The 24200-nt window shown below is 53.6% G+C and overlaps 2 protein-coding genes across 5 annotated transcripts in view; both read left to right on the forward strand.

The window, feature by feature from the left end:
- Positions 1-11893: 11893 nt before the first annotated feature.
- Positions 11894-15761, forward strand: MRPS21 (mitochondrial ribosomal protein S21). Its single transcript, XM_056112458.1, has 3 exons — positions 11894-11932; positions 12152-12248; positions 15203-15761. Exons 2-3 carry the CDS (start codon positions 12166-12168, stop codon positions 15381-15383), a joined length of 264 nt encoding a protein of 87 aa, XP_055968433.1. The 5' UTR covers positions 11894-11932; positions 12152-12165; the 3' UTR covers positions 15384-15761.
- A 3957-nt stretch (positions 15762-19718) lies between these two features.
- The window catches only part of PRPF3 (pre-mRNA processing factor 3), a 29633-nt gene continuing 25151 nt past the window's right edge, over positions 19719-24200 (forward strand). For 3 of the 4 annotated variants that reach the window (XR_008795371.1, XM_056134847.1, XM_056135549.1), the window contains exons 1-3: positions 19719-19827; positions 21798-21945; positions 22820-22950. Coding sequence is in view for 2 of the 4 variants with exons in the window: in XM_056134847.1 (XP_055990822.1) it covers positions 21801-21945; positions 22820-22950 (276 nt within the window). In the remaining 2 variants the exon portion in view is untranslated. Of the gene's footprint in view, positions 19828-21797; positions 21946-22818; positions 22951-24200 lie in introns of those variants that run through there. The other variant, XM_056136729.1, reaches the window with a different exon arrangement.

Here is a 24200-nt window from a genome sequence, read left to right on the forward strand (position 1 = left end):
TGTAGGTCCGTACAAGGCACAGGCCTTTTTGAAATTACTGAGTGAATCCATTCTTAACCCTTCATAAGATGGAGACTGATTCTCCTCCAGCTGGATGGGAAAAAAAAGACGGAGCTCATGGGGTCTGGGTGGGATTGACCACTTACTGTCGAGAGGTTTCAGCTGGAAGCTTCTATTGGGAGCATGTCCCGAGCGGCCTGGAGGCCTCTTGGCTGAGTGGCGGCTTCTGTGAGAAGCCTCCTGTACCAAGTCACTCTCAGACTCAAAATCTGAGGAAGTGGTAGCTGGCTCATCATATGCATCACTTTCCTCTGACGTACTAGAAGTAGAGTCGTACAGAGGAGGTGGAGGTGGAGGTCTCTCTGGCGCAATATCAGTAGGGAAAGTTAATTCATTAGTGGCAGAGAGATTTTGACTCTGAGAACGTGTTTGCACTGGAAACGCCTTGAGCTGCTTTCGGGGCTTGGGTATAGGGGCAGTCAAGCATTGCGCATCAGGCTTCTTTCTAGGCTTGGGCATGGGAGGAGCCGAAGGTATGGCTCTCTCGGTAGTAGGAACTTTCTTAATTTCATCCTTGATCTTAAAATCCTCTCTGTTTAACTCCGGAGGAAAGCCTCCCATAGCATATCTAACATCCTCCTCCTCCGAGGTATCTTCCAAAGCCTTAAGAATGGAGTTAACAATTTCCCAAGTTACCCAGAACTGTTTGGGGATCTGAGCCCCTTCTTTAAATTCCTTGAAGACATTACTCTTAATCTTTTCCCAAACCTTAGGCTCCAAAGTACCTTTATCTGGAAACCAAGGATGATATTTATAAACAGTTTTTAGGCAGGACAGGAGTTGGTCCTGAGAAACACGATGTCCAGTTCTCTTTGCAAAATGCTTAATCAATTCAATAAAAAACTGGCCACGTTCACCTTGGCGTGAAACATTTTGAAAGGACTTCACTCGGCACTGTTTTTGTCCCATGTTAGTGGGGAGTACGGCTAGCAGTTTAATTCACCGCACCACAAAATCTTAGTTCTTTCACTAAACTTTTTAGAGTCGGGGTGTACCGAACGCTATTCTTACCTTTAGTTGCGTACCAATTGGAGGCTCATGCCGGCCCAGGGACGCCAGATGTGTAAACTCACACAGGGGGGGCTCGGCACCCACACAGCGGCGGTGGCTCTATCTCTCCTGCCGCCCGCGTTCGGTAGTCTCACCCTTCTCCCACCCCGGAGAGGTCGATGGCGATGGTCAGGCGGAGGAAGGAACGAGGGCCAGGCCGGTAGGTATTAGTCGTAGTTTATTCTGATTCTCTCTTCATCTGCCTCTGCCCCCTTCTCCTTCTGTCTCTCTGCTCCCCATTCTTCCTCCCCCAGCTACTTCATTCTCCTTCTCCATTCCCCTTCATCATCCTTCTCTGGAGTCTGGGTTCTGATCCTCTGAACATCCAGCCCACTCCTACAGTCTAGTTAAATCCTCTCTCCATGAGGAATTGGGGAAACAATTACACATAGGTGCGGTCACAATCAATAGGGGTAGAAATCTTGGCCTCAGGGAAGGCCACTCCTAGGACAGATCCTTTCTCAGCAGGAGGACCCACCCTAGAGCGGAATCCCAAGGGTGTGTCTCTCCTCTCCTTGTCCGACAAGCATATAAGAATATAATATAAATCATTTTGTATGGATACAGTAAGAAATATCTTAAACTTATAGAATTGCTCTCCTAGGGTCATCTCGATCTCAGACTACAGTGCTCAGGCCAGATAGTCTTTCCCACCCCTAGCAGGATCCTAGTCTTGTCGTTACCTTGGATCATGACAGCATTTGTCCATGATCAAACTCTTAACTTATAGTTAAGAATCATGGCACCTTGGCCTGGCCCATTTCGCTGCCAGGGTAGCTCACCACTTGCCCTGGGTCCATTCAGTCCCTCGTCGGGACCCTGCTTTTGGGGTGTTAGGAACTAAGGGCAACTGAGACTTAAGTCGAGAAAGCAGATGCCCAGGAGTGAATAATTGTTGTTTCTGCAACAACAACAGTAGTGGTCACAGCAATGAGTCCCAGGGGAGCAGCTACAGGAGTCTGATGAACTTCAGGGAGCACTGGATCAGGCAGGGAGCACTGGAACAGGAGCATCACGACTTCTGTCAGGAGCCCTTCAGCAGGGGAATGCAGTCATTCTCTGGTCAGGTTCACTGGTAGTCATAGATGTGCAACCTAGCTTATGTTTGGAAAAAACACTGTTGGTAGGGACTGGGGGGCTATATGAGATACAGGGGATCTAACCTTGCAAATTGCATGTTGATTTCACGCACATCAAGTGCCCTCCCAGCTGTACTATGTCTCTGGCCCCACCCCTTTTTCTTTTTATAAAAATAGGCCCGGGACCATCTAGGGGCTGAGCTCACGGTTTACATTTTGGGAACCAGGGGTTGGTCTCTGGCAGCCTGGGGTGCAGAGCTAGAGCACCCCAGCACACCACCTAGTGTGGAACAAAAGTCAAAAATAAATAAAAATAAACATTTTTTGGGGGGGGACACACCTGGCAGTGCTAAGGGGTTACTACTGGCTCTGTAATCAGGAATTACTTGGGGGGCCATATGGAACGCCGGGGATCCAACCCAGTCTGCCGTGTGCAAGGCCAGCGCCCTACTCGCTGGTACTATCGCTCTGGCCGGAAAAGAACACATTCTCAAATATATGTAAAAAAAAAATTACTTAATCACTTAACTTCCCGTAAGTTGTCGATTTGCTCGAGCGGGCGCCAGTAACGTCTCCATCTGTCCCTGTCACGTGCTAGTGTAGCCCAATGGCATCTGTTCGCTCTGGGAACATGTAAAAAAAAAACTGAAATTTAGAACAGACTTTAAATTTTATGCCCTCCTTTCCAGTCCCCCCCACAACGTCCCTAGTTCAGGGGTAACTGAGATCCTACGACCAGGACTGGGCTGCCTTCCGGCGGCCTCCAGCTGCCAGCGCTTCCGTTGGCCGAAGCCCGGGTTCCCCTTCCGTCACTGCCCTGGAAGGTCCTAGCCACCCTAAGGCTGCATCTGCCACCCTGCCCCCTTCAAGGTCTTGAATCTTTTCCAGTGAATGTGCTAATAAACCGAAGATCAGGGCCCCGCCCGCCCCGTGCTCCCGCCGCCAGGTGCTCACTCCAGTCCTGGCCCGGGGCTGGAGCAATAGCACAACTGGTAGGGCGTTTGCCTTGCATGCGGCCGACACGGGTTCGATTCCCAGCATCCCATAGGGTCCCCTGAGCACCGCCAGGGTTAATTCCTGAGTGCATGAACCAGGAGTAACCCCTGTGCATCGCCAGGTGTGACTCAAAAAAAAAAAATTAAAAAAAAGAAAGTTGAATGTTGGGCTGGAGTGATTGCACAGCAGGTAGGGCATTTGCCTTGCACAGCGACCAACCCGGGTTCGAGTCCCAGCATCCCATAGGGTCCCCTGAGCACCGCCAGGGGTAATTCCTGAGTGCATGAACCAGGAGGAACCCCTGTGCATTGCCAGGTGTGACCCAAAAAAAGCAAAAAAAAAAAAAAAAAAAAGAAACACTACAGTCCTGGCCCAGCGCAGGGACCCGTGCATTGGGGCGGGGGCCGGCCGGTTGCGGGAATCGGGGTGTCCCCGGGGTGTTCCCACCCGTGGCACCCAGTTCGGCGGAGGCCACCCAAGCAGTGGCCGCTGGAGAAGGGGCAAGTGGGAGGCCGCGGGCGGCCAGGGGGTGGGGGGCGTGGCAGGATGCGCCCAGCGCTGCCGGGTCCCGGGCGCCGATGCCCAAGCAGAGGGCAGCCTCGAGCTGTGGGTGCGTTTCGGGGTGCGGGCTCCGCGCTCTGCTCCCCGCCCAGCTCCGCGTTCTCCCGCCCTCCCTGCTGGCCCGCGCACCTGGCTGCTTCCCTATTGGCTGAGCCCTGGACGCCGTAGCCAATAGGAGGCGCCGCTGGGTGCCGAGCGTCACGTGCTCAGCCCGACGGGCGCACGCGGGGCTGGGGGGCGCGGCACGTGGCGCGGCGGGGACAGGGTGGGCGCGGGAGTCCGCGGTGGCCGAGGGCCGGACCCGATGCGGCGGGGTCTGGGGGGCCGGACAGGCGTCGCTGGTCCCCTCGACCCGCGTGGGAGCTGAGGACGTGGCTGGGAACAGAGCTGGGGAAGGGGGGTCGTGGGTCCGAGCCGGGGAGCGGGTCCGGTTTGGTGCAGGTGGCAGGTGGGAACCGGCAGCTGTGGGCGGCCCGGGGGGATTCTGCTGCCGCAGACCCGGGGCCCCAGGCCGCGTCCACCCCGCGGGGTCTGGATCACGCCCTCACTGGGCTCTGCAACTGGAGTAAATGATTTTTTTTTTTTTTTTTTTGCTTTTTGGGCCACACCCGGCGATGCACAGAGGCTACTCCTGGTTCTGTGCTCAGGAATTACCCCTGGCAGTGCTCAGGGGACCATATGGGATGCTGGGAATCGAACCCGGGTCGGCCGCGTGCAAAGCAAACGCTCTACCTGCTGTGCTATTGCTCCAGCCCCAATAACTTGGTTCTTTACTCTGTGCTTCATTTAAGAAAGAAAAAAAAAAAGTAGACATCTCCAGTCCTGTCTTACTACTTTCTGTACACTTCTGTAAGGTTTTATTTTTTTTTTCATTTCTTTAAAAGAAATTATTGGGTGGTGGGGTGGGGCGGAGAGATGGTATCGTAGGTAGGGTACTTAGTTGTCTTGCAAGCAGCCAACCCAGATTCAATCCCTGGCATCCCGTATGGTCCCCTGTGAACCAACCAGACTAATTCTTGAGTACAGACTGTTAGGGCGCGGATCGTGATCTCCCTTTAACGACAAAGAGACTCCAGAGACTGCAAACAGCAAGCAAGGTTTATTGTAAGACTGGCTAGCCAGGGTCAAGCCGCCTACACAGACACGCAGGTCAGTTAGGTGAGGCAAGACCCCGAACTTCTTCAAAGGGGGTCTTATATAGGCCTTCACTAGCCGTTACAGCAAAGCCCGCGCATTTCATAGCCAGTAGATTTGTAACAACATATGCTTTCTTAACCAATCCAATTAAGGGTACATCACTTCCTAGCCTATAGTTTAAAGATCAGCATTTTGCGTCGGTGCTTAGGAACTGACAGGTTTTTAAGGCAGTCCTGGGTCTTGCAACATGGGTCTTGTGAGAGACATCCGGTTATCTGGTCTGACCCCCACCCTTCGAGTACCTGTATCTGAATTCCTTGCTCAGGGGCAGAAAAACCAGTTATTTTGCAGTGCAGGTTCCTATAAAGGGGATCTGAAAAAGCTTATCTAGACCTGTTTCTTGAAAAACAAGTGATTTTGCAATGCAGGTTCCTATTAAGCTAAGCTAAATTAATTCTGGTGGTAGTCCATTTTGGGCCTGTCCCTTACACAGACCCAGGAGTAACCCCTGGGTGTGGCCCCTCCAAAATTATTAGGGACTAGAGATTAAAATCACAATTTAAAATTATTACATTCCCTTATCACGGCCAGGAGTAATTCCTGAGTGCAGAGCCAGGAATAAGTGGTCACATCACCTGGGCATGTCCCCAAAACTACAAATAAAATATTATTGGTGCTAGAGAGGTAGTACGGCGGTTAAACCACTTGCCTTTTATCGGCGTTCCACTGACCCTGGTTTGAATCCATGGTACCACCTATGATCCCTTGAGCACCCCAGGGGTCACCCCTGAGCACAGAGTCAAGGAACAGCACCTGACCACCACTGAGCGTGCCCCCCAAAAAAGACAAATATTATCAGACCATAAACATAGTACAACAGAGAGGGCACTGGCCTTGCTTAGTGCCCAGGTTTGATTCTTGGCATCACTCCCCTGAGCCTGCCAGGAGTGATCTCACAGCCAGGAGTAAGCCCTGAGCACTGCCAGGTGTGGCCCCAAAACAAAACAAAAATTACGATTTCTTGGGGGACCTTGAGGGGCCATGCAGTGCCTGGCATACACGTCACCCACACTTGCCCTCTGAGCTATCTTCCCAACTCTTAAGAGCTCCTTTTAAAAAATGTCACCTCCCCCCCCCCCCCCCACACACACACACATACACAGGGAACATTATCTAGGAACTTTGATGCAGGTTGAAGGGATGTCAAAGATGTGGTTTCCTCGGAGAGCTGCCAAGAAGTCTCCATGGAGTAACAGAAGGTATCAACCGATGGAGGTAAGTGCTTCCAAACTGGGGTTGGAGAGAGAGAAATAAGGTCACGAGGAGGAGGAGGTGAGCCGGGCATTGTGCTGACATGGGCTTTCACTTTCACTCTCTCTGGCTTTCCTGACCAACTCTCTCTTTTATTCTTTTTTTCTTTTTACCACACCCCGTGGTGCTCAGGGCTTGCTCCTGGCAATGTGGTCAGGGATCATTCCTGGCAGGCTCTGGAGAATGACTGGGGTGCTGGCTATCAAACCTGGGTCAGCTGCATGTAAAGCAAGCACCCTGCCTGCTGTACTAGCACTCCAGCCCCTCACCAGCACTTACTGAGTTGAGAATGGCTAGACTCCTCTGTAGGATAACACTGTTTCGTCCTTCCTGAATAGCCTCAGGTAGTTTGGGTTTATTGGGTTGCTCCCATCACAGTGCTCCCATTCCTCTGTGTTTATTTGTAACTTCTTTCTTCACGCTCTGTTGACTTGTAAATACTGTTTTTCTCTTCTCCCTAACTCCTTCGCATAGTTTATTCAGAGCAATGTCCTTTTGTATGGACACAAGAAGACATGCTTTTGTTATGTGACTCTCAGTGATGTTTCCCTCCTGGGCATCTGTTCTCTCACCTAAGCCTCAGCTGCCTTTACTTCCTTCTGCCTCCCAAAGCAGGGTCCCGACAAGGGACTGGGTGGAACTAGAGCAAGTAGTAAGCTATGTGCTACCCTGGCATCGAGATGGGCCTGGCCAAAGCGCCATAATGCTTAACTATAAGTTAAGAGCTTGGTCATGGACAAATGCTGTCATGATACAAAAAGTAATAATCAGATTTGGACCCTGCTAGGGTTAGGAAAGATTAATTTGGCCTGAGTGCCGTAGTCTGAGTCTATGGCATGATGTTCCCAGGAGAGCTGCCCTACAAGCCTCAATATTATCTATAACTGTGTCCATACAAAAATAACTAGTATTGAGATGTTGATAGAGTTATTGGACTAGGGAAAGGAGAAAAACACCTTAGGGGTATTTTGCCCTTGGGCAGTCAGGAAGGGTTTTGGAATAACCTAGGTGGTGTTCCCTTTGAACTTGGTGGGTCCTCAGAAAGGGCTTCCTTAGGTTGGTTTGGCAACCTGACTGGGGGAAGTGTCAGCCTGGAGAGATAAGGGAGTTGGAGAGAGGAGGGGGTGGATCGGAGTGAATGAAGAGTGGATTGGAATAAACTGCAACTAAGACCAACCAGCCTGGCTCTCATTTCTTCCTTCGTCTGTCCTTGGCCAACAGCCGTCCCAATCCAGGCAACACACAGTGACTCAAGAGCACCTAACAAGGGCGGTGAGATAGAGCTGTCCAGAGAGCCTGCGAACACACTACCTTCAACGTGCATAGATGTCACACTCCTCCTTTACTTCCTTGAATCTGTATTGTGGTTTTCTTGGTTTATTTATTTCTTTTTTTTAGCTTCCCAAGCTACCGAGGGTATCTCGCCTGCACAGCAAAACCTGGCAAGCTCCCTGTGACGTATTCAATATGCCAAACACAGTAACAAGTCTCAAAACGGAGACGTTACTGGGCCCGCTCGAGCAAATCGATGAACAGCTGGAGGACAGTGCTACCGGGCTGCAGCTTTTTGGGTCATACCTGCCGATGCTCAGTGATTACTCCTGGCTCTGCGCTCAGGAATTACTCCTAGAGGTGCGTGGGCGAACCATATGGGAAGCCAAGGATCAAACCCAAGTCAGCCACATACAAGGCAAACACCCTACTGGCTGGACTATTGCTCTAAGCACCCCAAACTCTTAAACCTTATGAGAAGTGGTCTATGTTTATATTTTTGAGGGGTACACTAAAATGATGTCTCCTCATTTTCTTCAACCGCAATTGTTTATTTGGGGATGGGGCGCGGGGGGGGGCTGGGAGGGCACTCCAGGAAGTTTTCAGGGGACCAAGTGGTACTGGGAATTGACCCTGGGGCCCTTTCATGCAAAACTTGTGTCCTATTCTGTTGAGTACTCTCCCAGGTCCGTATCCAGTTTTTATGGCTTTATGGCTGTAGGACCAGCCACCACCATGCTGAGACCACTCTCCGAACACATGAAGGTACTGGCAGAGGGACAAAGTCACGTGGGTTCCAGGGCCGAGATCTCCAAGCCTACTCGGATTGGGGCCGAGCATCCTCCACCCAGATCCTCCAAATTCCAGTAGGCGGGGGTCATACCCACCAACTGCCCCCAGCGCCGTGTAATCCCATCAATGGCCAAAATCCAGACACTATAAAACCCTGCTCCTGGAAGCCCATTGCTGCCTTAGTGGCTGTGCGACATCTCATTATCTGGGTGTTACTCTGGAGAACCTGGCAGGCTATCAAAAGTATCCTGCCCACACGGCAAAGTCTGGCAAACTCCCCGTGGCGTGCCCAATATGCCAAATACCAGTAACAATGATGGGTCTCATTCTCCTAAAGAGCCTTGAATATAATCTCAGGGCTAGGATGAAGGAGACGTTACTGGGGCCTGCTCGAGGCAATCGACGATTAACAGGATGATTTGTGATTTGTGATTGTGATGGCTGTAGGAACAATAATTTTGGGGGTTTTTGTTTGTTTTGGGGCCACACCTGGTGAAGCTCAGGGCTTTCTTCTAGCTTTGTGCTCAGGGATCACTGCTGCTGGGGCTTGGGGACCGTACGGGGATCAAACCTGGTTGAGTCTTATGCAAGGCAAGTGTCCTCCCCACTGTACTTTGCCCTAGCCAGAAAGCAAAGGTTTAAGCAAACAGATGGAGTTTTGCTGAAAACTTCCTCATCTCATTTCCCCCCTTTTCTCCCCATCTACAGCATTTTCCAGGTCCCCCCAGTTACCCCGCTGCTTCCTCTCTGGCACCTCCCATGGATAAGACAGACCAACTTGGAGGTGTAGTGTTGAAAGCAGAGTGGTCAGCTGGGACCCAGCCTTGGAGCCACGGCACTCCAGTTTGCAGTTCCTCTGCTGGTTTCCCAGGCAGGACTCCACATTGCCCTGGATCCAGCACTGGCATCGTTCTTTCCCGAAGCCCAGAGCATGCCTCTGCTCATTCTGCTCCAGCCACTCCCCTACCCCGTCTGACAGCACACCAGTCCTGGGGATCCAGGGAACTGTTCCGAGAGGAGACTCATTGCCAGAGTTTGCCAGAAACTCTGCCATTGGAATGGAACTGTCCCCTCTCCTCTCCTGAGCCCCTCTCCATGACCAGAGAAGTGACCATGGCAACCCTACAGCACAGGAGAAGTCTTCCGGTGCTTCTGATGGCCATCTTCTCAATCCCTAGTTCAGGACTTGAGACTCTGGGTTGTGGATTTATGCAGATATATGTCTCTCTTGCCCTTTGCTTTATTTATTTATTGCTTTCTGGGTCAAACCTGGCCATGCACAGGGGTTATTCCTGGCTCTGCACTCAGGAATTACTCCTGGCGGTGCTCAGACCATATGGGATGCTGGGAATCGAACGCAGGTCGGCTGCCTGCAAGGCAAATGCCCTACCTGCTCCAGCCCCTGCTTTAAATGTACATATTTGTGTTGAAGAAATTCTTTCTTGATTAAAAAAAATGTTTTTTTAGGGGCAGGAGCTATAGAATAGCGGGTAGGGCGTTTGTTTTGCACATGGCCAACTGAGTTCAATCCTAGGCATCCCATATGGTCCCCTTTGACCTGCCAAGAGTGATCCCTGAGCACAGCTGACCCCCAAAATGAACATAAGCACTCTGCTAGATTGTTCAATGGGCTGAGCACATGCCTTTTTCTAAGGTCGCCTGGGCTTGATCCTGGCACTGAATGGTCCTCTGAGCACTGGTTCTAGGAGTGGCCCTAAGCACCAAGCCAGCAGTAGCCCCTGAGCCCTGACAGTGGTGGCAATAAAAAAAAAAAGTGTCTTATGAACTCAGAGCAGCTAATGGGAATTGTTTGTGTATATCACCAACTTGGTTGTCTGGATGGGATGATATGAATCCTATGAAAGAAGAAATGAGATTCTCTATTGCTGACTTCCTGGGAAAGGTCATTGGAACAGTATTGGGCTCTGAACCGGGTTGTTCTGGTTTAGTTTTGGAGGACCACACGCAGTGCTGCTCTGGTTTGCCCTGGCAGTGACTGGGATCAAATCTGGGGCTGTGGCATGAAATTGTGTTGCAGCCCCTTTGAGCCACCTCCCTGCTTTTGTGATGTACTTGTGTGTTTTAAAGGAGGGACTTAAACTTACCATACAACTGTCTGCTTGGGGCCTACTTGCTTCTTTTTATTTTTTTAAATGTGTTATTATGGAGAACGATCAACGGGATCGTTGACGATCAACGGGAGGGCCTTTACCTTTTACCTTTACCTTATTATGGAGAACATCACAGTCACAGTCCTCCTGTTGTTCATCGATTTTCTCGATTTTCTCAAGCGGGCCCAGTAACGTCTCCATCGTGAGACTTATTGTTACTGTGTTTGGCATATCGAATACGCCACGGGTGGCTTGCCAAGCTTTGCCGTGTGGGCGAGATACTCTTGGTAGCTTGCCGGGCTCTCTAAGAGGGGTGGAGGACTCGAACCCGGGCTGGCTGGCAAACGCCCTACTGCTGTGCTATCGCTCCAGCCCTACTTGCTTCTTTTGGACCGTTTACTATTTTTTTTCCAGTAGCCATCAGATTTAAATGAATGCGAAAGACCTTAAATGGCTATGGAGAGGATGAAATGATTCCTCTCATTTTTCTTGAGTCTCATGAGGAGGTCCATGAGATACAAGCTAACATAAAAAGCATCTTCTTGCCAAAGAGTCTAGAGGTGAAGCTACTCGCCTTGCACTCGGCTGCTGCTGAGACAGTGGCTGAAAATCTATCCCAGAGTCCCAGGTGTGGCCCCTAAACCCACCTAACCGGAACCTTCCACTCTGACTCCTAAAGGTTCCCCAATTATTTCATGACTTCACCGTAGTTAGTGAATTGATCGGGAAGACGACGTTAGAAAAAGCTCACGGGCCGTTCATGTCTTCGCAGCTTTTCAAGCAGGTCAGGGCTGTGAGTTTTCCAATCTGGGGGGCGGACCTCAGAAAACCTGCCTCCTTGCCCAGGAGGAAACACGAAGTAGGCTCAGGATTTCTCTGCTTTTTCTCCCAGAAAAAGAAGTGGCGGGGCTGGAGCCATAGCACAGCGGGGAGGGCGTTTGCCTTGCACGCGGCCAACCTGGGTTCGATTCCCAGCTTCCCATAGGGTCCCCCGAGCACCACCAGGGGTAATTCCTGAGCGCAGAGCCAGGAGTGTAACCCCTGTGCATTGCAAGGTGTGACCCTAAAGGCAAAAAAAAAAAAAAAAAAAAGATGTGGAAGAGAGAGAAAGCAGGGAAATAGTCAAGAAAGAACATGGGGGGCTGGAGCCATAGCACAGCGGGGAGGGCGTTTGCCTTGCACGCGGCCGACCCGGGTTCGATTCCCAGCCTCCCATATGGTCCCCTGAGCACTGCCAAGGGTGATTCCTGAGCGCAGAGCCAGGAGTAGCCCCTGTGCATCGCCGGGTGTGACCCAAAAAGAAGAAGAAAAAAAGAAAAAAAAAGAAGTGGCTCGCTTGGCTGAGCTGTAACAGCCACAGGCCCAAAGACGACCGGAGCGGGCGAGCGAGGAGCCAGCTCGCTCCGTCCGGCCGGACTGCCGGACCCGGGAGGCGGGGCCAGCCCGGATCTACTTCCGGCCCCGGCGGCGGCGGCGGCTCGGAGAACGTCACTTCCGCTTCCGGCCCGTCGGGCCGCGCGTCACGTGGGTCCGGCGGTGCGGGGCGAGCGGCTGCGGTGCGAGGTCAGCGTCCCCGGGAGACGCCGGCGGTCAGCTCGCGGCGGGGTCGTGGGCGGCGGCGGGGGCGGGGGCGCGGCTGCGGGCCGCGGGACGGGGGCGGGGGACCCCCGGCCGCCGGCCGTCCCCGGGCTGGGCGCTGCGGCCCGACGCGGGCGGCCCCCCGCGTGCTCGGTCCTCCGTGCTCGGTCCTCCGCAGCTGACCCCCCGGTCCGGCGCCCCCAGGTCCCGGCCCGGTCATGGCGAAGCACCTGAAGTTCATTGCCCGAACCGTGATGGTGCAGGAGGGGAACGTGGAGGGCGCGTACCGGACCCTGAACAGGTGACGGGGGGCGCGGGGGGCGCGTCCCCCTCCCCGGGGCCTCGATGGCCCCAAGCTGCGGAGGGTCCGCAGGCCACCGAGAGGTCGCGCCGAGCAGGGACAGGAGCGGCGGGACCCCCTCGAAACCGCGATCGGGGTGCTTGGGCCGGGCGGGGGCGGGGGTCCCGGGGAGGCGGCACCGCGGGGCGGGCCCCGGCCTCGCTCGCAGCCCACCCGGATCCCAGCCCTGGACCCACGGGTGGTCCCCGAGCCCCACCGGGAGTAGCTCCGGAGTGCAGAGCCAGGGACAAGCCCTAGGACATGCCCGGGGTGGCCCCCCCAAAACAAGATTTGCAGTGGCCTTGTTACAGGGTCACTGGGCTGGTGCTTTTCTATCCTTAATAGTTGTAAGGATTTTTTTTTTTTTTTTTTGCTTTTTGGGTCACACCCGGCGATGCTCAGGGGTTACTCCTGGCTCATGCACTCAGGAATTGCTCCTGGCGGTGCCCGGGGGACCACATGGGATGCTGGGGATCGAACCCTGGTTGGCCGTGTTGGCTGCCTGCAGGGCAAACGCCCTACCCGCTGTGCTATTGCCCCAGCCCCAGTAGTTGTAAGGATTTTGACTTTCTGCTGCACTTCATCGTTGCCTCTTACTTGGGAAGTAGAATTTGGAGAATCAAGGGCTTGTTGAGTTCGGGCGGGTTGGGGGTGTTGTGTTTGGGGATTGTTCCCTCTGGTGCTCTGGGTACCATGCAGTGCCTGGGTTAAACTGGGCTTGAGTGCATGCCAAGTAAATCACCATGGTCCTTCTTTCTACTTTCTGGCCCTCGGATGAACTATTATTTGCTGCTTGTTTAGGGGAGGGTTATTAACCACGCACCCAACTTGCTCAGGGATCACTTCTGGTGGGCTCAGGGGATCAGATGTCATGCCGGGTATCAAACCTGGGTTGGCTGCTTGCAATACAAGCACCCACCCCGCTGTTCTACCGCTGATCCCAAATATGAATTTGCTTTATGTTACTAGGTAATTTAACCTCCCACTCTCCTGCTCCCCAAAAAGGAAGATTTGCTAGTTTTTTTCTGAAAATATCAAGACCTTAGAGGTCTTGGTATTTTAGGGCTGAAGGGTTATACATGGCAGGTGTGGGTTTAATCCCTGGCACTTTATGACTGGGGAGCAACCCATAAATGCTGTCAGAGTTGACCGTAAACCAGTTAAAAAAAAAAAATCTTTATTTGAGAAGCCAAACAGCCATTTGCAGCTTACATCTTGCAGGTTCAATCCTTGGCGCCTAAGGGGGTAAAAGATACTTGCGTGGTCTTAAATATTGGTGCAGTTCTTGGGGGTCTGAGGTCAAGGAAGAGAACCATGTTCTTAGCAGAGTTGTAGGTTGGAGGGTTAGGTAGCAGAAAAACTAGAGCTGCTGCATGTGAACCTTGCTTGGTTTGGTATCTTGATTATCTGTTTGGCAGTCATACCCGGCCGTGCTGGGGGCTGGCTTCCAGTTATCTGCTCGGAAATCACTCTTGGTGGGGCTCAGGGGATCCTCTGGGATGCCGGTGATCAAGTCTGGGTTGGCCACATGCAAGTCAGTTGTCCTACCTACCAGGCAAGTGCTGCCCTCTCTCTCCAGCCTAGGAAAGGAATATTCTGCTGATTTATTTTCACCTTTTTTTTTTTCTTCCCTATTCTAAGTTTCCGCTTAATTTATTTTAGTGGATTTAGATGGGTCTTCTGGTTAGCATAATCGAGGTGCTTGTATTATTGAGGAATGTCAAGGGGCAGCTATCTTATTTGGAAAAGTGTTTGACAAGCTTCATAACAGCAAACTTTTAAAAAAATGTTTATTGGTTTTGGGCCATGTTGGGTGATGCTCAGAGGTTACTCCTGTCCCTGCTCAGGGGTCTCTCCTGGCAGGGCTTGGGGAGCTGGGGATCAAACCTGTGTCGGGCGGGTGCCAAGGCCACTGTGCTATCACTGAGGCCCCATGTCTTTGTATGTAATGAAGGCACAGGGAGACAGGTGTGTGATCGTGTCAGTGCCAGGCCGGGGCCACAGCTGCTGGTGCCTGCACATCTCCTCAGGACCAGCATGGCAGAGCAGAGCCAGAGCTCTCGGGGTAGTTTGAGTTTGGCTTGCCAAAACCCAGCACGGTAAGAAATTGGGCAGGTGGGCAGAAAGTACTTGGAGCACAGTTTATTGGACACCTGTAAAATCTGGTTTCTTCCTCAAGGATGATGAGGAAGGTCTAGGGAGATGTCTCTGGGCTGCAGCCAGGGACTGGAGTGATAGACTAGTGGATGGGGTTCTTTGCACAGGCTGGCTTGGGTTTGACCCCTGGCACCCCCTAGGTCCTGAGAACCATCAGGAATGATCCCTGAGTGCAGAGCCGGGAGTAAGTTCTGAGCAGGGCCCAGTCTGGCTACAAACAGAGCTGCGGCCCAGCATCCCTAACATCACCAGGATCAGCCTTAGGGCACTTTCTAGGTGTGCCTAAGAAGGAAAAAGAAAATTTCATTGATAAAGTTGATCACTTGGAGGTCAGGTGTGTCATTCAGGGCAGCCTGAATAAAAACTGGTTCTTTTGTGTGTTTGGGGAGTGTCAGCAAAGGAGCGTGGCAGGGGTATCTGATACCAGGAAAATGCAGGGGGCTTTGTTTACTGGTCCCAGTCCCGAATCCTCTGACACAGACTTCAGCTGGAGCGGTTCTGAATGCAGTGGGGAGGAAGTGGCATCTCCACCAAGGACCAAAACAAGCCGTGGGACTTTGTTGCCCAGTATATGGTCCTCCACAGTTGAAAGTTCCTAAAATGACTCTGAGATAGAGGGACTGTCCCACTGGACTCGGATAGGTTGGGCCTGTTCCTGCAGAGTCCGATGATGGAGTTACCCTCAAGTGTCCCGGTGAGGCCTCTGGTCCCTCCGCCGGGCACCCCCCGAGCCGCTCACTGCCTTGTTGTCCCTGCAGAATCCTCACCATGGATGGGCTCACCGAGGACATCAAGCGGCGGCGCTACTACGAGAAGCCCTGCCGCCGGCGTCAGAGGGAGAGCTACGAAACGTGTCGGCGCGTCTACAACATGGAAATGGCACGCAAGATCAACTTCCTAATGCGGAAGAATCGGGCGGACCCGTGGCAGGGCTGCTGAGGGCCCTGGGCAGAAATCCAGAGGCGACCCCACTCGGTTTCCTTTGGCCTCTCCACGGTAAACTCAGGCACAGATGCCGAGGCGGGTGTGTAGGAGAGTCCCCACCTAGCAGGGGACCTTCTCTTTGATTCAGTGAGAGAACCGAACCAGAAGGCTTTTTAGGAGTCGGGCTGCCGCCAGGACAGCAGCGAGAGCTGGTCGATGATGTAGAAATTCCTGGGAGCCGACAGAGCTCGGATTTCCTCCCCAGTTTTTAGGAAAACAGAGCAGGATGACCAGAAAAGCATTGTTGTCCTGTCCTGCCTACCCCGGATCCAGTAACTGTCAGATTGAAATGGAAGCAAATGTGGAGTTGGAATAAATTTTTCTGAAACACCATCCGCTCGACTCTAGTGTGCATTAACTCCTGTGTTCTGTCCTGTCAGAAGACGAGGGCAGGCCAAAAGCATAGGTGGAGCAGAAATAAAACGGGAGCTTGAGGTAGAAGAGGGAATGGGAGCGTGGAAACACGAACTCTGATGCAGTTCTACTTTCATGACAACAGAAGGAAGTGTGGTTTTCACTGTGGACCCCCAGAACAACCTATTGTTACGCGGGAAATTGTTCTGAAATGTGGGATGGGTGGCAATGAGTTTGTTTTTAAATTTTACTCTTATAAAGTTGCTAACAATATTTGATTACATTTAATGTTCGAATTCCAGTCCCACCACCATATTTCCATTCTGAACCCAAACCCTGCCCCCAAAGCAGGACCGAAATAATATATTGTATTGCTTGTTATGAATAATTTACTAAAAAAATGAGACGGAAAAGGTTTCTTAGAGGAACGTGTGTGAAGATTGTTGTATTTCACCCAGGAACCATTAAGCCCTTCTATAAGAGATTAATGACACGGTGTTAAAAGGTTGAGCCCCGTGGCTGAAGCAATAGCACAGCAGGTAGGGCGTTTGCCTTACACACAGCCGACCCGGGTTCGATTCCCAGAAGCCCATATGGTTCCCCCGAGCGCTGCTAGGAGTAACTCCTGAGTGTAGAGCCAGGAGTAACCCCTGTGCATCGCCAGGTATAATCCAAAAAGCAAAAAAAAAAAAAAAGTTGAGCCTTGTGTGCTTATCTATATCTGTATAAATATATTTCTTCCTAAGATTGGTGCCTTCCACTTTAAACCCCATCAAATGTGGTGTGCTACCCTTGGAATATTAGTGGTGTGAGGTATGAAATGCTGCATTTGCGGCCACCTGCTCCAGGAGTAGGTTCACTCAAGAATGAGGCTTGTCAGAGCCTGTTGAGGGCTACTGTGAGCATGGCAGCAGTTGAGTTCTGGAGGTTTTTGGCTGCTGGGGCTGGGTCCGTCGGGGCAGGGAGGGAGGGGCCTCACCTGCCTCCCCTTCTGCGTTTCCCTGAATGATAGTCTGGCACAGGGTTTGTCGACATGTCTATGGCGTATCATTCTGTGCTCTCTTCCTATATTGAGTCTCTGATCATGGCCGTTAAATGAGATTATATGGCGCCAGCAGCAGCTTGTGGGTATGACTGCCAAGCTACCTGAAACGGGGAGATGGGGGGAGGTCACCCATTCCCTGGTTCCATTGAGCCTGAAGTTTTCAGTCACAAGTCCCGCATACCTGTTTTTTTCTGCGGATTCACTCATGGATGTGGCTTGTTCAAGTGTATGGAGAGTCACCTTGAACATGGCAGCAATTGGGTTCTGCAAGTTTTTGGCTGCCAAGGTTGGGGCGGGGAGGGGCCTCACCTGCCCTTCCAGGTTGCCCCGAATGAAGCAGCCTGGCGCAGGGGCTGGCAGCATGACTATAGCGTGTCTGGCAATGAGTTCTTAGCAAGTAAGAAAACCAAGATATGTTTGTTTTGGGGTCACACCTGCAGGTGCTCAGAGCGCAGGGCTTCTGGCTCTGCACTCAGGGATCATTCCTGGTGGGGCTTGGTGGATCATGGGGTGCTGGAGACCAAACCAGAGTCTGCAGGCTGCAAGGCACTAAGTGCCCTTCCAGCTGTACTAGTGCTCCAGTCATCCAAGATGGGATTTAAAGAAACTCTGTCCCTATTCCTAAAGTAGCAAAAAGCATTTTTAGACCTGGGTTGCAGACACAGGAACTGAGTTCTGATCAAACTGTCAACAGCACAGGCACAGAGAAGACCGGACCCCTTTGGAAAGAAGCTCCAGCAGGCACAAAGGATTGTGGTGTGGACAGGAAGGTGGACACCGAAAGTTTCAGCTCTTCACCTTGACAACACCATAGCAGTGGACTCTTCTGCACAAAAAGTCCAGAAAGCTCCATGTGGTGGCAGATCGGGAGAAAACCTATAAAGCCAGCTTTGCAAAGGCAAGCAGGATCTTCCTGTTCTAGGGGTGTCCGCGTCTCCACCAGAGCTGTGTGCTCAGCTCTTCTTAGATGCCTGCTTCCCCCTGCCCCCCCTCCCCCCGAGTGTGTTATTCTGTTTCTAATCTCTGAAATGAAACTTCTGAAATTCTTTTCTGAGAAAAATTGGTGAAGCTATAAAAGCCTGATTGAGGACTTCATTTTCCCACAAAGAGCAAGTCCTTGCTCCGGCCTGAGTCTGAAGCTCCTCAGGAAATCAGATGGCGGATCATCTCCCAACCAGGCAGAGGAAGTGGAACTAGTTTCAGTATCCTGGGGCTGGTGACCCACGAGGTCTGTCCCGGGCAAAGGCTCAGGGCAGACCGGTCAGTCACTTCCCCAGGTGGGGAAAGGGGAAACAGCGGATTCCGATCTTGAGGCTGTCACTTCTCCCCACTTCACGTCAGCCACCAGCACCACTCTCCATCGATGACTGAATTCCTCAGTCGCTTCCCTAACTGCAAAGGCAGGCCCGTTAACAGAGCACTGAGAGCAGCTCTGAATGTCGGTGTGGAGAGAGGGTCCTGCCTTGCACCCAGTAGAGTCCGTCGAGTCCTGCCAGAAGTGATCCCGGAGTGCAGCAGTAAGCCCTGACCACTGCTGTCCATGGGCCCAAACCACATACAATCTAGGAATGACAGAAGGATGGCAGTGGTTGATGAGGCTTGAGGGGCTGGAACAATAGCACAGCGGGTAGGGCGTCTGCCTTGCAAGCAGCCCACCTAGGTTCGATTCCCAGCATCCCATATGGTCCCCTGAGCACCACCAGGGGTAATAACTGAGCGCAGAGCCAGGAGTAGCCCCTGTGCATCACCAGGTGTGACCCAAAAATCAAAAAAAAAAAAATTTAAAAAAAAGAAAGTTGAATGTTGGGCTGGAGTGATCGCACAGCAGGTAGGGCATTTGCCTTGCACGCAGCCGACCCGGGTTCGATTCCCAGCATCCCATATGGTCCCCTGAGCACCGCCAGGAGTGATTCCTGAATGTATGAACCAGGAGTAACCCCTGTGCATTGCCAAGTGTGACCCAAAAAGCAAAAAAAAAAAAAAAAAAAAAAAGAGGCTTGAGCAGTTCAGAAGTGGTGAGGAGGCTCCAATAACTAAATCATCGACCTTGGGAACAGAGTCTGGGGCTCGAGGCGCTTGCCTTGCCCGCCACCGGCACCGATCCGTGGCTGGTACCACTTGGGTTCCCCAGCACTGCCAGGGATCACGCTTGGGCACGAACACGCGTGGCCTCAACCTGTGCTTCTCTCCCCGGAGGGGGGGGAAAAAAACATTGAAGACAGTTAACAAGACCAATCATCTTGAGAGTCTCAGCACGCTTCTTTCCCCCCTCTGGTGCCAGGAATGCCACCCGGGCACGTGCTGCGCCGTGGTGTGGTCTTCTCCCCGGGGGACCCCGGGCACCCCCGTCCAGTGTCAGGTTTGGGCGGAGGTCGCGCTTGCATTCTCCCAAAGGCCCCGCCTGCAGTTCCAGTTCGTCCTCGTTCCCCCCGTTTGAGCCCCTGGAGCCCACCCGACCTCGGCCCCACCCGCGGGCATCCGGGTCGCGCTCACCCGCCTGGACCTCCCGGCGGCGGCGGGTGCAACCGGGAGCTCGGCCGGGAGCCCGCGCGGCGGCGGCGGCGGCGGCGGCGACTGCGGCTGCGCGGACAGGCCCCGCCCCATCACGTGTCTGCCGCGGCGACTGCGGCTGCGCGGAAAGGCCCCGCCCCGTCACTTGTCGGCCGCGGCGGCGGCGACTGCGGCTGCGCGGACACGCCCCGCCCCGTGTCTGCCGCGGCGACTGCGGCTGCGCGGTAAGGCCCCGCCCCGTCACTTGTCAGCCCCTGCGGCGGCGACTGCGGCTGCGCGGACACGCCCCGCCCCGTCACGTGTCGGCCGCGGCGTGGCGGCGGCGGCGGCGGCGACTGCGGCTGCGCGGCCACGCCCCGCCCCGTCACGTGTCGGCCGCGGCGTGGCGGCGGCGGCCGCGGCGGGAGCGCCCGCGGGGCCGGAGGGCGCCCGCGGCTTCCGGTTCCGGTGTAACGTTTGGGCTCCGTCTCCCGGGCTGAAGTTTGTCTGGTGAGTCGCGTCCCGGCCGCGGTGGGTCGGCGCGGGCCGGGGGCGGCGTGGGGGCGCCGCGGCGGGGGGCGGGGGGCGGCCGGGGGGCGCGGGGCCGCGCGGGGCGGCGCCGAGCACGTGCGGTGACAGCCGCCCTCGGCGGGGCGCGGGTCCGAGCTGCGGGAGCGGGCGTGCGGCGTGGAGCGTCGCGCCCGCTGGAGGCCGCGCCCGGCTCGCACCCGGGACCGGGCCCGGGGCGGCGGCGGCCCGGAAAGGGCCCCCCCCGGCGATGACCCTTGCTCGCGGGGGTCCCGGGTGCTGCGCCTGCCCCCCGCGCCCCGCCCCGGAGGCCGGGACGACGAGCACGGTCGGTGGGTGCTCGCCGTGCACGCAGCCCACCCGTGCTCCACCCCCGGTCGCCGTGGGGCCCCCACCCGTGGTGGTCCCGGAGCAGAGCCAGGAGTCAGCGTGGAGCACCCTTCGGGGCTGGCCCCAAAACCCCAAATCGAAGCCAGACCGGGAAAAAAAAACCCCAACTTCGTCCCCTCCTGGGTGTTTTCTTTCTCGTCCACTCTTTTCATTCATCTGTCTTTTTTTTTTTTATTTCTATAAAGACAGGAGAGGAAACGCTGGTTGCAGCATCGGATTGGGAGGAAAGTGAATGCAGAGGAAATGTGACGGAACGTTTGGGGTTGGGGGTTTGGTTCGGGCTGGACCCAACAGTGCTCAGGGCCCACTCCCAGTTCTGTGCTCGGAGATCACTCCTGGCGGGCCCGGGACCAGATGCAGGTGCTGCGGATGGAACTCGGGTCAGGCTGCCAGGCAAGGCCAGCGCACTCCCCGCTGCACCGCCGCTCCAGCCCAAGCTCTGTTTTTGATTTTAGGCTGTGCCCAGGGCTGCCCCGTAGCTCTGGTCCTTTCTGGCGAGGGACACCGAGCCAGGGCTCCTGCCTACAGAGCTTGCATTTCAGCCGGCTGAGCCATCTCCCTGGTTCCTGACAGTGTTCTTTCAGGTTATGGTCTTTCACGTAGACTCCCTTTCCGCATCTTTGGGAAGAGACCAGATATCCCTAGGTAAAGCCCGGCAAAGAAACAAGTAGCAGTTGTGCTTTTCTTGTGTTCTGTTTTGGGACGACACTCAGCCATGCTGAGGGCTTGCTTCCTGGCTCTGTACGCAGGGATGGGAGATGACGGGCTTGGGAGACCATCCATCTGTGATCGGACCTGGACGGGTCACACGCAGAGCAAGCGCCCTCCTTGCTTGCTGTGTGCGTGCACCTTTTTTCAGTCTTGATTTCGTAGTCTGTGTTTGAGATGACAGATCAGAACAGAAGCTAGAGCTCATTTCTTAGACTGGGTTCTTTGCTCTCTTTTTATTTTTTTCTTGTCACACCCAAGTTGCTTAGGGGTCCCTCCTGGCTCTGCACTCAGGAGTTACTCCTGGTGGTGCTTGGGGGATGCTGGGGATCGAACCTGGGTCAGCCATGTGCAAGGCAAATGCTCTGTCTGCTGTACTATCGCTCTGGCCCTTAGATTGCGTTTTTGCCAGGCTTGCTTATTCCACAGATTTTATTGGTCCACTGATGATGCTGCGTTAGGTTAAAAATCAAATGGAGGGGCTGGAATAACAGTACAGCGGGGAGGATGTTTGCTTTGCACGGGGCTGACATGGGTTCTATTTCCGATATCCCATGTAAAACCCCCTGAACATCTCCAGGAGTAATGCCAGAGTACAGAGCCAGGAGTAACTCCGGAGCACCGCTGGTTGTGGCCTTAAAAAAAAAAAAGGAGTAGAATGTAGTTCTTTCTGCTTTGAAGCATGGTTTTAAAGAAGGTACCGGACTTGAAGTACAGGAACTTGCCTGAGAATTGCGTGGTTGGGAGGGCCTTGCTGCCGCTCGCTTCTCTTCCGTCTTTTCTCTCCTCTCATCTCATTCTCTCGGTTTCTTCCTCAGTTGAATTGATTCCCGTTCGCACTTTCTCGTTTCCAGAGAATGGCTCTGTCGAAGCGGGAGCTGGATGAGCTGAAGCCATGGATCGAGAAGACAGTGAAGAGGGTGCTGGGCTTCTCGGAGCCCACGGTGGTCACAGCAGCGCTGAACTGCGTGGGCAAGGGCATGGACAAGAAGAAGGCAGCTGGTATGTGCCCTCCTCGGGCTGGGTTTGCTCTTTTGGCTGCGTTCGGATCAGGTGCCGGGCACCGAACCTGGGCCCTGCCCGCAGGCTTCTGCTCCCGCCCTCTCACTCGTTTCCCGAACCCCTTTTGAACTTTCCAGCAACACATAGTAACTCCGCTCACTGCTTTGTTCTTGCTCAAATGTCTCTGGGAAACATCTTAAAAAGGTCAGTCTGAATTTTATTTTCTCATGCATTGCAGGGGAAATCGCCTAAATAATCTGACTTTTTTTCCTCATTGGTCTCTATTTGCGACATTTTCCATGCCCTTTAGGCATTGTACTGAGTTAGCTAAGAGAAACGTTTCTAAAGTAGGCTTGCTAAAGTCTAGTGAGGGTGTTTAGATTCAGATGCGCGTTTAGAGAATATAAGCGTCTTTGTAAGGTACGAGAAGAAAGTGGAGGAGGGAGGTAGATTTTGTTCGTGGTAGTCTACCACTTTTACAACTTGCCATTTGGGGAAAGTTGGGGTATTCTCCACTTCGGTGCTCCAGCTAAACAGTGCTCGTACTTTTGCTAGTTTCTCCTCCATAAAAAGTGCATCTATATTTAACTAAGGCGGCAGGTTGTTCGGTGTCAGGAAACTTGTTCAAGCCCTACCGAGGGCTTTAAGGAAACATCGCTGTTCCTTCTGGGGATAGAATTCCAGAGTCAGGGCAAGGGAGGAGGCTTGCCTGCCTGCTCGCAGGGCCCTCAGTTTCCTCGCCAGCCCCAGCGAGCATAGCCGCCGCGACCCCAGCATCACTGGGGGGGTCCCGGGGTTGGTATCACGAATGCCCTCGGCTGGAATACGTGCTCTTCCTCTTTCAATCCTGCCATCTAGTTTTTCTTCCTGTCAGACCACCTGAAACCGTTTCTTGATGATTCTACTCTGCGATTCGTGGACAAACTGTTTGAGGCCGTGGAGGAAGGCCGGAGCTCTCGGCATTCCAAGTCCAGCAGTGACAGGAGCAGGAAACGAGAGCTCAAGGTAAGGACGGGTCCGTTCTCCCGCGAGCTCCCGACACAGCTCTCAGCCCCACGGTTAGAACGTCTCCTCTTCAGAGGGGTTGAGGCACGGAAGGAGAAGGGAGGAGCCCGGCCTTGTCTGATCATGAATCAGACGTGCGCGGGCTTACGTAGCGCAAGGATAGCGAGGGGTAGTAGCTTTGTGGTTTGTTGTACGCAGTTAGGAGGCTTGGTTGTCAGGTCTCCCGTTTTCGCCCTTCGCCCTTCCTCTTACCTCTGACTCGAGTCTTCTAAGTTTGTATGCTTCCGTTTACTTGAGACCCGATAAATTTCTTCGCGCTGTTTCTTCACTGTCACCTGAGCTGTTACTGCTGTTGTCTGCAATGGGCTTGTGGCTGGGTGGGATAACATCTCAAGAACTCCATGCTCTGTCGCGTATTGCGATCCGCTGACCCCCGGGAGAGAGTTCTTAGAGGTACCATCACCACAGCGCCTCTCCCTGACCCACCAGCTTCTGATGTACCGTAGGTGACCTTGTCAGCCAGGGTTTTCACTGTGACCACTGTCTAGTCGCTCCTCAGTCTTTTTTCTCTCTCTCCCTCCCTCGTAAACATTTTTCTGGGACTCCCATCAAACCGTCCTTCCAAAGTGCTTTTGACACCTTGGCTGTCCCTTTGTGTGTTTAGGCTCGGTCCCTGACCTGGCTGTGGACCCAAGGGAATGAGAGGCGCATGTGCTCCCCGTTCAGGGCATTTGGGGGGACCAAAGCAACGAGACAGCCAGTGCCATAGAGGGTTTGGCAGTTTGTGGGGGAGAGGGCACCACAGAACTACCCAAGTATTGTAGTTTCATGCGACTGTTTTGTTGACTGAGGTTTCACGGACCTGGTGCTGTGTCAGGGCTGTGCTTGCGCATAGTAGACGCTGCACAGGTCTGTGCAGTGACAGTGACCCAAACGTGCTGCCACGTGCAGAGTGCATCCTGGGAGTGAAGTGGCGGCACTGGGTGGGATTCAAAAAATGGTTCCCAAAGGAAGTGTCTAGAAAGCCTGGGGGAGCGGGTCTTGTTTGGTCCATTAAGGTTCCCACCCCACACAAGATATTATGGGAGAGTCCTTTTTCTTGAACTGTAGGAGTTCCAGGAAGCGCTCGCCCCTGGCTGAGGATATGTCCTTGCAAAACCCGAGCCCTCCTAGTGAAGAGGGGATGTCACCCAAAGCCTGTCACCGGTGTGTACATTCACTTTTTCCCGTTGTCCCTCCCAGTTGGCTGC

The sequence above is a fragment of the Sorex fumeus genome, unplaced genomic scaffold, assembly GCF_029834395.1.
Source record: "Sorex fumeus unplaced genomic scaffold, SorFum_2.1 ptg000001l, whole genome shotgun sequence".
Taxonomy (NCBI): Eukaryota; Metazoa; Chordata; class Mammalia; order Eulipotyphla; family Soricidae; genus Sorex; species Sorex fumeus.